Source organism: Tamandua tetradactyla, chromosome 2 (genome assembly GCF_023851605.1).
Source record: "Tamandua tetradactyla isolate mTamTet1 chromosome 2, mTamTet1.pri, whole genome shotgun sequence".
Taxonomy (NCBI): domain Eukaryota; kingdom Metazoa; phylum Chordata; class Mammalia; order Pilosa; family Myrmecophagidae; genus Tamandua; species Tamandua tetradactyla.
In genome coordinates, this window is record NC_135328.1 from 10,289,784 (window position 1) to 10,302,816 (window position 13,033).

Sequence of the window (13,033 nt, forward strand, 5' to 3'; positions counted from 1 at the left end):
TCACCTACTGCAAAGTCCATTTTCTCCCCATGGATTTGAAAGGGAAAGAACACAAAATAGACTAGGCAAGTTAGTTATAAGCCACCAGGAACTTGGCATCTCTGCTGGTTTTTGCCTGGTGGCCCCCAGCAGGTGAAGAGGGGATCCTGAAGATGTGAAGTGTGGGTGTTTCAAACCAACATCACACCCCACACCTGGCATTGTTGTCGAAAGGGAGGAGACCCCAAAGCCAAGCTGGGGTGAGCATCAGTGAGGTCTCCAAGAGAGTCATCAGAGCACCTCACTGTGAGCATTCGGTGAGTGTAAGAACTTTTCTCTGTTCCACGTCGTTCTTTGTGGCTTCCAAGGGCACTTGGGCACTGGTACCCAGGAGGCTGAGGTGGGGATCAGTCCAGTGCCCTCCTTCCAGGGGTCATGGGGGAGCAGGTGCCCAGGAAGAGGACCCGATAGGTTTGGTGATGAGCTTTCTGGTCCCTGATTTCCCCCACATGGACCCTCTACTACCCTGGGACATGACTCAGCTACCTGGAACAGTAGGGAATGCATTGGGCCCCTCGGGAAGTTCTGCTCTCCTTTAGGCCCTGGCAGGGGCACTGGGTGAGTTCAGAATGGCCACAGCGCCCCGGACAGGGGGAAGTGGCTTTTAGCTGTTAAAAATAAAACCACCAAAAACAGCGCTTCCCCTACTTCCTGACAAAACCAGCTCTTTCAGGTCCATCTTGCCTTACACTCATTGTAGAAAGCTGGTGGGCATGCAGCCCCCAGGGCTGTGTAAATGCAGAGAAGGGTCTGGCTTACAACTCCCCCCAACCCTGTGCCCACATACTACCACCAGAAAGGCATTGCCACTTGTTACTCACCTCCCTTCCTGATGGCAGATGCGTTTTCCATGATCCTTTTTGAGCACAGAGGGTAGTATGTGCTTTATTGGGAAACTCTTTGATGGTAGATGGGGGAAACAGGAGCTTCAGCAGCTCATTTCATTTCACCCTAGCCACACTTACACCCCCATGTGCCCTTCCAGGACCTGACTGGTTGGGTGGTGGCCACGTGTGCCCACGCACCATTAGAGAACAGGATGCCACAGTGGGCTGCAGCTCCTGTGCTAAACCAAAGACGGTGGTCCCGAGTCCTGCAAGAAGAGAGCAGGCAGCATGGGGTGGGAGCCCCCGGGAGGGCGGGAGGGCGCACAGTGAGGCTCCCATGTGTGCAGCACTCTCACAGTGCGTCGCTGAAGCTGGCACAGTACCTGTCAGGTTTGCCATCCCTTTGCCTTTCGAAAACCTTTTGCTTTGAAATTACCCAGGACATAGGGAAGGGTCGTGTCAACAGTCCAGAGAGTTCCAGCATGCCCCTGGCCAGCTCCCCCGACATTCAGGTCCTACAGACAGGGTGTACTTGGCAGAACTGGGAAACGATCACCCATTAGTGACACTAATGGAGCTAAGGCTTTCGACTCCCCACCCCCTGTGCCCCCGTTTCCTGCCAGGGTTGACTTTCCATTCCAGGAGCCCATCCTGGGTCCCACGTGGCATTTAGCCTCCGCCTATCTGTCTGTTGACGCTTTTGAAGAGTACTTGTCAGGTAGTTTGCACAATGTCCCCGGTTTGGGTTTGCCTGCTGTCATCTCATGACTGGGGCTATGGATCTGGACGGGGGGGGGGGAAGAAGGCCACAGAGGGGTCCTGCCCAACTCATCATGTCGGGTGACGTGATGCCACTGTGACTATTTGTGTAGTTGGGCTGGGTTGCTTGGCTCAGAATGACAGTTTTTCTTGTCCTGTCCTCTGATCAGTAGAAGCAGGTCACTAAGTCTAGCCCACACCTAGGGTGGCGAGGAGTCAGCTCCACCTCCCTGGAGGAAGGAATGCCACAGAATTTGTGGATGATGTTAAACCACTCCTGTAATTAATAATTATTTCGAGGGAGATGCTTTTAGGCTCTGATTAATGTCTAATTTCTCACTTGGCTTTGCCCATTAATGGTGCCATCCATCTGTGGACCTTGCCTGGCCTCTGGAGTCCCAACACTGATTACCCGCCCCCTTTTCCTGTCCAAGTTTATCAGTTGGGGTTTTGTAAGTCTTCCTTCAGTTATGACCAGGCAACTTCCCCTTTTCTGTTTCATTTGACGTTTCACCAGCCGTGGGAGGGGAAGTAGAAGCTGGGAGAGGTCAGGTGGCCTGCAGAGCAGTGAGGTTTAGGGGCTCAGCCAGGGACCTGCCTTCCCTCACCGTATCCGACCCCTAAGGCCACCCTCCTACTTCTCAGTGAGTTATCAGGGTGGGGGGTTCTCCATGGGCAGTCCAGGCCCCCCCATCTACTTGTACATGAGTCTCTGTGCCTATTGACGGGGGCTCCTGGGAGCCCTGCAGGAAAAACTTCTCTCCCCTCGGATCTAGCCAGCTGGGCTGCTGAAAACAATAGACCAGAAATGGATTGGCTTTTACAGTGGCGATTTATCTTACAAGCTTACAGTTTTAAGGCTGAGAAAAAGTCCAAATCAGGGCACCATCAGGAGATGCTTTCTCACTGAAGATTGGCTGCCAGCAATCCTGGGCTCCTCTGTCACAGGGGAAGGCACATGGTAGCATCTGCTGGTCTCTCCCTTCTCTTCCGGTTTCCTTCCTTTCAGCTTCTTGCCTCCGTCTCTCTCTCAGTTGGAATTTTGTTCCCTTATAGAGGACTCCAGTAAAAAATTGAGGCCCACCCTGAGTGATGTGGGTCACATTTCAACTTTAAGATCCCGCTCACCAAAAGCCCTACTTAAATTGGATCCACATCCATGGGAATATTAGCTTTAAGAACAAACTTTTCTGGGGTATGAACAACTTCAAAACATCACACCCTCCACAAGCACCCTGGGTCCCCAAAATGGTCTGAAATGTCATTCCTTACAGATATGGAGGACACGTCACCTTCATTGTCCCATTTCTCTGCTGACTTGGACCAAGCCTGGCTCTCTCTGCTGTTTATTTTAGTGTTATATCTTTATTAAAAGAAACTCTCCTCTTGCATGTCTTATACCTGGACTCTGCATTTATGCATCACCCATGGGTGGGTCTGGGAGCTCATGGGCCTTTTGATGTGTCAAACCGTGGGATTTAGGTTGACCCCCAGGACTCAGGGCTCTAGCCAGACTCAGACGTTAATTCAGGATATATCCTGTGAGGATAAAACTAGTGTTTCATCGGACTCCAAAATATGTTAAATTTGAGAATGTGTTGGGGTTAACCCAAAGGTATTTCTGGGATGTTGAGATGGGCACTGGACTAAATGTCCAGCACCTGATTTTAAAGCCCTTGCAGTTTGTATCCTTTTGACTGTTGGATTTCACATTTTCCTTCTGTGCAGTGAATCCCCATTAAGTACTAATTTAGTAAGAGGGAAAAACTCAAGAAGTCCTAATTGACTGCTGTGCCCCATGAGCCGGGTCCTTTGTGTAATATTATTTAAGAGCAGAATCTAGCCCGACAGTTAAAATATTCCAGACCAGCGTTCCAGGAGACTAAGAAATCTGTGGTTTTGTTTTGGCCGAGGGCTGCTGCTCCCTAGTGCATGGCTTCGTCTCTCCCGCTTGTTTGTTCCTTCTTCCTAAATGTGGACATGTGATGATCCAATTATTTATTTACTAACTTTCTGGCACCCACTTCATTCTTTCACAAGATGGTTATCAAGCATCTGTTCATCATCAGGCCCCATGCCCGGGATCTGTGTTAACGGGACAGTGTTGACCTTCGGGGGTGGCGGCCCCAGCTGCCTCTTGCTCCTCCTGCCCCCTCCTTGGGCCCAGTGTCCACTTGAAAATGGAGAGCTCTGCCTCCGCGTACAGCCAGGTGCCTCTGCCCGGTCCCAGGAGGATGTGGACAGTGCTCAGGAGAACTGGCCCAGTGGCTATGCCTCCGTGTGGTGGGAAACTGCCAGAGTGGGGGCTACACAGCCTCCTCTCCCAGAAGAAATTTGGGGCAATGATGAATTCTGGTAGGAACCAGGCAGGGGGCACCTGGAGAAGGCGTGAGGGATTAAGACCCAGAAGCACGCGTTCGCTTAAGCCGGCTTGCGTGTTCGCCTTGAAAACCACAACCCACCTTTAAGCAGATTTATCTTAGACTTAATCTGGCTTTCCCACAGTTCTCACAGACGCCTTTCCTCCTTCCTGAAGGGCGTGAAGATGCTGGTAAATCAGCACAGAGCATCCTGTTGTGTTGACAGCTATTTTTTGCCATTAGCCCCTTCTCACATGCCTGTCCTCATCTCTCTATTGCATCCACAGGGCAAAAGGTTCGTCTACGCCGGCTCCAACTCGGGCGTGGTCCAGGCCCCCTTGGCCTTCTGCGGGAAGCACAGCACGTGCATGGACTGCGTGTTAGCACGGGACCCCTACTGCGCCTGGAGCTTGCATGCCGCGGCCTGCGTGGCACTGCACCAGGAGTCCCTCCCCCGCAGGTAACCGGTCACCCACAGTGGGGGCGCCTGCGTCACTGATGTCCAGCCCCCCGGCCCCCCATCCCAGAGCAAAGCTCTCACGTGTTCATGATCTGTGCTTGGTTGCCTTGCAGGGGGTTGATTCAGGAAATGAACGGGGACACCTCTGCCTGCCCTGGTGAGTTTTCCGTAGCGCCCTGTTTCCTTTGGCAGTGATGTGGTCTCAGAACCCACTTCATTTTGGGGTGTTTTCATTTTGCGGCATTCTCGTGCATTTTGTTCTCCTTTCTCCGTCTCAGCCTCTAGCAGAACCCTGTGAAAAGAATGTCTGAAATGATTGAGAATGTCACCGTTTCCTGGAAGGCACTCACTGCCCACAACCCTAATTTCTGCGTTTCGAGACGGGTCATTCTGTTCTGTTCTGCTTAGCTTGTGGCTCCATTAAAGACAACCTAAACCTGTTATGAACAGGAAGAAAGGAGCCCGTGAGTGATGAGTCCTCCAGTAGCCAGGGTACTGGGGTGGTGTCCCATGGGGTGGCGTCCCCCTGGGATCCTCCCCAGGCCTGGCTCTGGCCATTGGGTTAACACCGTTGTACTCAGAGAGCGCCGAGTGGATGGCTCCACTTTCAGAATGCCCCACCTCCGTCCACCCTCCCCACCGCTGCCTTGCCCTCCAGGTCTTTTGTCCTCTGTGGCCTTCCGATTAAGAGAAGCTTGGGGTACAGCTATCAGGTGCAATTTCAGTAGCTGCAGGCAGGGTCATTGCAACTGGTTGAGTGCAGATCTGGTAACAGTGTTTCCTCCTGGGCAGCCTGAGTGGGAAGACAGGATTTCTGGTGCTCAGAGCTGCCTCCTTTCTCTGTCCCCCATGGAATGCTATCCCGGCTCATCTTTGCTTTTCGGTTGTGCATGTGTTTATCTCCTTAGTTGCTTGTGAAGATTTCATGTCCGTGCAGTGGGTGGCGCTCTCGTGTCCCTTTGTGCGTCTTGATGTTTTCATTGTTTTGCTGAAGGAGGTGCGTGATGAGCTGGCTTGTTGACGCTGTGCACATTTATTTTGATGTTCCAGATAAAGTTAGAGAGAGTTACCGGCAGCATTTTTTCAAGCACGGCGGCACGGCCGAACTCAGGTGCTCCCTGAAGTCCAACCTGGCCCGTGTGATTTGGACATTCCAGGACGGCGTGCTGATGGCCGGCGGCCCCAAGTACCGGCTGGTGGGGCCTAAGAACCTGCTCATCTTCAACCTGTCGGAAGGGGACAGCGGCGTGTACCAGTGTCTGTCCGAGGAGACAGTGAAGAACAGGACGGTGTTGCAGCTGGCTGCCAGGCACGTCCTGGAGGTGAAGCTGCTGCCCGCCCCGGTGCCGCCGGCCACGCGCACGGAAGGCGCTGGGACCCGCCCCGCGGCGACCACGCGCGGCTCCCCGGCCCCGACCCCGGCCGTTCAGGTGTCCACTGTGAGCGCGGCCACGCCGTCGCCCAATCCCGCGCCCACCGGCACGTCGTGCGAACCCCAGCTGGTCATCAACACCATCCCGCAGGTCCACTCGGAGAAGACCATGTACCTCAAGTCGAGCGACAACCGCCTCCTCATGTTTCTCTTTCTCTTCTTCTTTATGCTCTGCCTCTGCCTGTTCTCCTACAACTGCTACAAAGGCTATCTGCCCGGGCCGTGTCTCAGGTTCCGCTCGGCCATGCTGCTGGGGAAGAAGAAGGCCAAGGCGGATTTCTCCGACTGCGAGCAGGGCGTGAAGGAGACGCTGGTGGAGCCGGGCAGCCTGTCCCCGCCGAACGGGGAGCAGCCCAGGCCCGCGCCGGACACCGGCTACGAGACCGAGCAGGACACACTCGCCAGCAAGATCCCCACCGACCGCGAGGACTCGCAGAGGACCGAGGACGCGCCCCCCAGGGGCAAACCCTTCGACGTCAAGTGCGAGCTCAAGTACGCGGACTCGGACGCCGACGGCGACTGAGCGGGCCGCCGCCGTCTCTGTTGCGGGGGGCGCGGGCGGGTGGCGGCCGTGGCGGCGCGGGCGCCCTGGAGAGCTTTACAGTGTCTCCCCCTTTGCAGTTCGTCCCGCCCCGCAGCAGGGTAGGCACCCGGGCGGCCCGCCACAGTCCTGCGTCTGTTTCCTGTGGGTTGAGCTTGTGACTTGGTCTCTCCGTGTCCACGTGGGAGCTGGAGCCCCCCGCGTCCCCCGCGCTCCCCCCGTCCGTCTCAAGCGCTTTAGGATGTGCCGTTGTCCCTGTCGCTGATGCGCCTGAGCCTCTCAGAGTGGGCACCCCCGTCACTGGAGAAGAGTGTACCTTGGGCTCCCCCCTCCTCCTCAGCAGCCACTAAAGAGTCATTTAATTCCAGATTGGAAGTGACGTTTTAGTTTATCAGATTGGTAGCTCACAGCCTGTTGTCCAGATTGGCACGGACCTTTTCTTCCACTTCCTGATTTTTTTTTTTTTTTTTTTTAGGGTTCTGTTGGCATCTTAGGTCATTTTGAGCAATTCGTTTCTAAATCATTGAAGCGGATGTTTTAATATTTAGAAGATGGATCTTCTCCATTTTGTTATCGATGGGGACAAAATATGGCCCAAGTTACTTAAGATTCTCAGGGATAAATTTATTTTTGCCCAATGTGTTCTTTCGGCTTTTAGGAACATAGGCACAAAACTATATTTTGAGCCCGCCTGGGACCTTTTGTTGGTTTGTTCGCTTCTTCTTCGAGAGAAACATTTGCTTTCGGAGAGACTTTCTTTCTGCCTTTTTTTTTTTTTTTTAATCTTTTGAAGAGGAGAAAGGAGCGGAGGGCTGTCGCCCACCCACATAACTGGAGGTTGAGCCAGGGCAGGTGCCCGGCGGGTGCTTGGGAAGCCAGGCCCCCGAGTGCACGGGGAAGGAGCTTCACGCAGTGTGACCGGTGCCCGGAGCAGGGCTCGAAACTTCTGACCAGACAGACCGCGATGCTGACGAGGCCGGCCTTGGTTATCCAAACATCTCCTTTTCCTTTCTGCGCTGATCTCATACCTGCTCCTGGCCCACGTGCCCCCCAGACCGACCGAGCGCCTCCCAGCTGGAAGTGTCCTGGGCAGGGGGGGGCAGTGGCCACCCACGGTGGGACCAAGGAAACTCGCTGGGACCATCTGTCCTTCCACACCCACCTCGCTGGCCTTGGCGCTGCCTTGGAAGGTGGAAACGGGCGGTAGGATTTTAATATTTGTTTATCTTACACTCCACTGCCCTCCCCCCTTTGTAAATACCCTTTAAGAGGAGACTTCTGTTTTTCCATTGCAAAGAGCAATAAACTCTGGATTCTTTGTACCTGTGTGGACCGTCTCATCTTCCAGCATGATCTCATTTGGACCATTTTGGTGTAAACATTTGTGTTTTATAAGATTTGCTTTGTTTTTATTTTTCTACGTTGAATTGTATACAAGTGAAAAATAACCAAAATAAATGAGAAACTTATCGACTGGGGCACAACTTGATTTAGCCTCCTCCTCTCTCAGTGTTGGGAAGCAGGGTTGTGTTTCCTGGGGTGCCTCTACAGCACCCCTGCACTCCCGCCTTATTTCTCTGCACAGCACAGGGACTGGGGGGAAGGGGGCAGACGGTGGGCTGGGCTGGGCCAGAGGCCACTGTCACTTTCTTTTCCTGTCACCTGCATGTCCGTCTCATTGTCTCTTGCCTCCTGCCGCCTGTGACACGTCCTTGACGACTTTTCCTCAGTGCCCTCTTTCTTTTCTGTCCTCTCTGTCTCGCAGCCTCGTCTCCTCTGCCCTTCCCTCCTCCTGGCTCCTTCTCCCTGTCCTGTCTGGGCCCCGATTCATCTCCTCCTCTCCGAAGCCCCTGGCCGGCCCTGGGCTCGGGCTCTGCGGCCCCAGCAGTTGCCCTGCTGCCACCTTTCCTGAGCGACCAGGCCCAGCACGTGCTCGCCCAGGGGACCTTCCACCTCTTCTGCCAGGCCGCAGGTGAGTAGCAGCACCTCCTGCCGGGCAGGCCCCTGTCATCCCCGTCTCCTTCCCCAGGCCCTGGAGAAGGCCGATCCTCAGTGCCAGGTCTGAAGCAGGATGTCCACATGCCAGGGCCATCCCATGCTCCTGTTGCGTTGTAAACGATCAGCCCAAAGCTGGTCTCAGTACTGAGCGGGTGGCAACAAACCTTTCCTGTAAAGGGCCAGAGGGTGGGTATTTTTAACTTTGCAGGAACATCACCATCGAGTTCAAGTTAAATGTGATTTACCTAAACCGGCCACTGGCTCCGTGTGGCCCGTGGGCCGTGGTGTGCCGATGGTGCAGGGCAGCACTGAGGTTTCTAAGGACGGTTTGGAAGGTGGTGTATTCAGAAATTTAAAAAAAATTAACTTCAGAACTTCCTGAAGCTTTCCAGGGCTTTTTAAACAGCTCACTTAAGTGATGTTTAAAAACAGAAAAAAACAGAGTCTGCTGTACCTCCCATTGACATAAATATCTGCCCTACTTTGCATACCCCTTCTGGTGGAACATCTGCTCCTAAAAAGCAGTAGAATGGCCAACCCAAAGTTTTAGTCTGCTGGACATCGGGAACCCCCTGACAGTCCTGTGTGCAGTCTTATATTTTACCCGTAGATGTAGAAAGAAAACAAGCAACACATTCAATGCCTGGAGTGGGAGATGGGGAGGTTTGTCCAACAGGGAGGAACAGAATTATTGAGGGGCAAAAACACAGTTTTGTTTTTTGAGATTTTAAACAAACTATGAAAAGATACTAAGAGTCTTAAGCTGCTGCCTGTTTCCTTTTTAAATAAGCTCGAAGCATCTTTTTGTGGCCTGCGTGCCAGCTGTCAGTCTAGAATATCTTTGCAGCTGCAGGGCCCTGCCTGGGCTGTGGTTGGGGACCCAAGTTGCCTCTGAAACTGGAGCTCTGGGGAGATGTGTATTTGAGCTGTGGTTGGTTTGAGTGGCCTGGTTTGGCTGCTCGGTGCAGGGTTGGGTCCCCTGTGGTGGTTTGGACACGGGGTTGGTGTCTTTCGTCCAAATGTTTCACCCGAGGGCAGCTTCCTGGCCTTGCAAGTGACCCACGTTCCGGGGCAGCAGCCGAGTTGTTGGTGGGCACGCGGTTAGGAAACTTCTCTGCTGGGAAGACTGGGAAAGCGTGATGTGGGGCTAAGAGGAGCTGTCGAGGTCTGGGGGTGCTGCCCTGCTGGCTGATGATGTACTCAGGCTTACGCAGTCGGGAGCCCTGCTGTTTGTGAATTTGAGGGTCTCAGGTGTCAGTGACTTGTTACATAAGGGGTACCTGTGTGAATGTGTTCATTTCTGCATTTGTACACGTGGCCATGGAATTGGAGGAGAGTGAAAAGATTGCTGCCTGGGGAAACAGAGTTGCTGTTGTGTCAAAATAGAAACCATCCCAGATATTTCAAAATACAGGGGATTCATTGCAGGACATTGTTTACAAAGCTTTTGGAAGGATGGGGAGAGTAGAAATAGGAAAGTAAGTTTTTGTTTCCTAGGCTGCTCAAGCAAATACCATGAAGTGGTTAAGCAGTGGGAATTTATTCATTCATGATTTGGGACTGGGAAAAATACCAAATCAAGGCAGTGCTTTCTCCCCGAAGACTGGCCTCCTGGGGCTGGCTGCTGGCAATTCTTGGTCCTTAGTTTGTCACGTTGCAGCACCTCCTCTCTCCATTCTCTTTTGGGTTCCACTGAATTTTAGCTTCTTGCTTCCGTGGCTTTTTCATTCTGTTGCAACCCCGTTAAAAGGTCTTGCTTGCAATGGGTTCACACCCACGGAGATGGGTTAACTTTAAGGATATGCTTTGGGGGGCTACACATAGCTTCAAACCATCACAGTGAGCTTACCCCAAATTGACTAGCCTCAAGAAGGCACTACCACCTGCAGGGCAGGAGGAGTGGAAAAAAATGATGATCCTCGGGGCCTGTGCTCGCTGAGCCCCCAAGACTTTGGCTCCTGGGATGAAGCTGCTTGTGTAGGAGCCTGCCATCTCCTGTAGCCAGCCCTGGCTTCTTTGCTGCCACTGCACAGCTGCTGTCGGTGCTGTGGCTGCCACTTCAGGTCTGTCACCAGGAGCCAGGGAGACGTTTGTTCCCTCCCTCTGCTCTCCAGTCTACCGCCAGAGCCCACCATGGCAGAACCTGATGGAAGGCTGATGGCAAAGATCAGAGGACCTAGTTCGTAGTCTTCCAGCCCCCGCCTTAGAAAGCAGAGGGCCTAGAGGGTGAGTAAGGAGCTGAGAGATGAGGAGCCCTTGGCACCGCCGAGCTTTCAGAGAGCACAGAGGAAGCAGTATGAATTTCCTGAGACCTGGAGCTGGACCCTGACCCCTTGTATGTGCTCAGAATGGACTGAATGGGTGGGAAACTGAGGGCTCCAGTTCTCTCCTTTATCACTCCCCCACCCCCAGTCCTCTCATGGTTTCATTGTCTCCTCTGTAGGATGTTTCCCCCTCTCTGGGAGCTTTCTCCTCCCACCTCCCTTGCTCCATCGAGGCTATAACATGGCAGTCCTTTTGCTAAGGGAGCCTGGGGTGACATGTTCCATTGCAGATGGGGAAGAGCTGACTTATGTCCTCTCAAGGGTGGGTCAAATCAGGGCAGGCTGGCATAGAGTGAACCTAGAACACCCCATAGCTCCCTCTGGGCCTGGGGCCCCATGAGTTCTGAATTTCCCCAGAACAGATTCGTCCAAGGGACACGGGTGGTACTGGATGATTGGGTTGAGGTCAACAGACCTAAGGCTTCCTGGATCCACATTCAGATTGCAGAGAGTTTCTTAGAAGTCCTGGGAGACTCTTCTAAGAGAGATAACATCACCCCATGTTCAGTTTTCTGTTGCCTGCTGCCTTTAGCACTTTCCCCCAAGTCAAAGACTAGTTTTGATGGTTTAAGGCCCAGGACCAGGGACATCAGAAATAGTGCTTCAGGTGAGTCTCAGTGTCCCTCTGAACTTCCTCTCCTTGAGGTTTCTTCCATTGTCTCCTCCCAGCTGCCTGAAGGCTGGCTGGTATATGCTGTTCTCCCCAGAGCTGGCCGGGGTGGGCTGGTTTGGATCCTCAACTTGGGTTTTTTTCTTTCCTAAAATAGCTGTACTCAGAGAAGTTGTCCTAAGTGGTTTTGACACCCTCTGATTAGAGACCCAGCAAAGTGTTTTTAGTCTGAGTTTGAAGGAAGAACGTACATGAAAAGCTTTAGTTCTGTGGGCCTTCCAGCCCCGTCTTGATCCTGGCATGGGGTTGCCTGTTTCTTAGCCCTCTACTTAGAGGAATAAAACAGTTCGAGCCAGGTTTCTTGTGTTGTTTGTGTGGTCTGGGAAAATGGAGGCATTGACATGTTGGCCATGGATATGAAATAGGTCGGGATCCTCAGTGTATTGTAGAAGAGAAAGATGACCTCACTTGACTTATGAAGCACACCTTCTGGAACCTCTGGGGAGGTTCTAGAAACATTAACTCATATGCATACCCAGCATCTGCTGAGCTCTCAGTGGCACTACTAGCAGATCTGTCATTAGGAAGGGGTTAACCTTCCTTCTGCTCTAAAACTCTGGAAGTCATACCTCCTTCTACAAGCCATGGAATTTATAGGGCTATGGTTGCATCATCTTGTCAGGTTTCCCACACCCCGGGGGGATAGGAAGGGTGGCCATCAGCTGAAATCCATCCTCAAGAATGGAGGATGTGCAGAGGATAATGACCTGTCCAGGACACTCAGCCTGTGAGTGGGCTTCCAACCTGAGCTTCAACTGCAAGTCCAGTCATGAGACTACCGCACTTCCCCATGCTGGGCCACTTAGGGAGGGTGTTGTGGAAGCTATCACTGTTCCTGCTTGGAGACACAGGCTTGGCTGGTGACAATGATTCTTGGGTGGGGTGGGGGGTGAAATAGATGGGAGTGGGCATTCCAGGATAGAGAGCAGGATCACAGTGGTCTGGGGGAGCCTTAGGGGGGAGCTAGTGGGACAGCTGTAGGAAGGAAGATGAGCCAATAGAGTGGGGTAATGGAAGCTTTGAGTGCTCAGCCAAGAAGACTTGTTGTGGGTCCTCTTGACATCTTAAGACATCTTATTATAGGAACCTTCCTCTGGGGCGGTGGGCAAGAGGGAGAGGGTTGTGATGTTGGGGTACCACAGAGGCTCAGAGGGCTTTTGTAATCTTCAGATAGGAGTGGAGGCCAAGAAATGGGGCTCCAGATGAGGTTAGAGTCAAAACAGATTATAGTTATCTATTGCTTCCTAACAAACCACCATGAAACTTAATAGTGTAATATAGCAACAATCCCAGTTTGGTTAGGGCTCATGGTGGGTAGCTTGATTCTGCTCTACAAGTCAGCTAAGTGTCTTAAATGGGGTTAGGGCTTTGCTTCCAAGGTGGCTTACCACATGGATGGTAAGTTGGCTCTGGCTGTCAGCTAGGACCTCAGTTCCTTGGAGGGGAGCAGTTGATCTCCTTGCAGAGTTGTTTTCGAGGCTGCTTGGGCTTCCTCAGAGCATGGTATTTGGGTGTGATTAAGTTCATGGATCAGTTTGGCTAAGTTTTGTGTCCAGTTGTTTGATCAAGCAAGCTCTGGACTGATTGTTACTGTGAGTGTGTTTCGCACTTGCATCTATAGTT

General features: G+C 52.7%; 1 protein-coding gene across 6 annotated transcripts in view; it reads left to right on the forward strand.

Annotated features, from left to right (window-relative positions):
* The window catches only part of SEMA4D (semaphorin 4D), a 170,426-nt gene that overhangs the window by 119,281 nt on the left and 38,112 nt on the right, over positions 1-13,033 (forward strand). For 4 of the 6 annotated variants that reach the window (XM_077139539.1, XM_077139540.1, XM_077139541.1 and 1 more), the window contains 3 exons: positions 4,273-4,445; positions 4,559-4,602; positions 5,496-7,907. In XM_077139539.1, the coding sequence (XP_076995654.1) occupies positions 4,273-4,445; positions 4,559-4,602; positions 5,496-6,400 (1,122 nt within the window). In that variant the 3' untranslated portion in view covers positions 6,401-7,907. Of the gene's footprint in view, positions 1-4,272; positions 4,446-4,558; positions 4,603-5,495; positions 7,908-8,183; positions 8,391-13,033 lie in introns of those variants that run through there. The other 2 variants (XM_077139543.1, XM_077139544.1) reach the window with 1 other exon arrangement.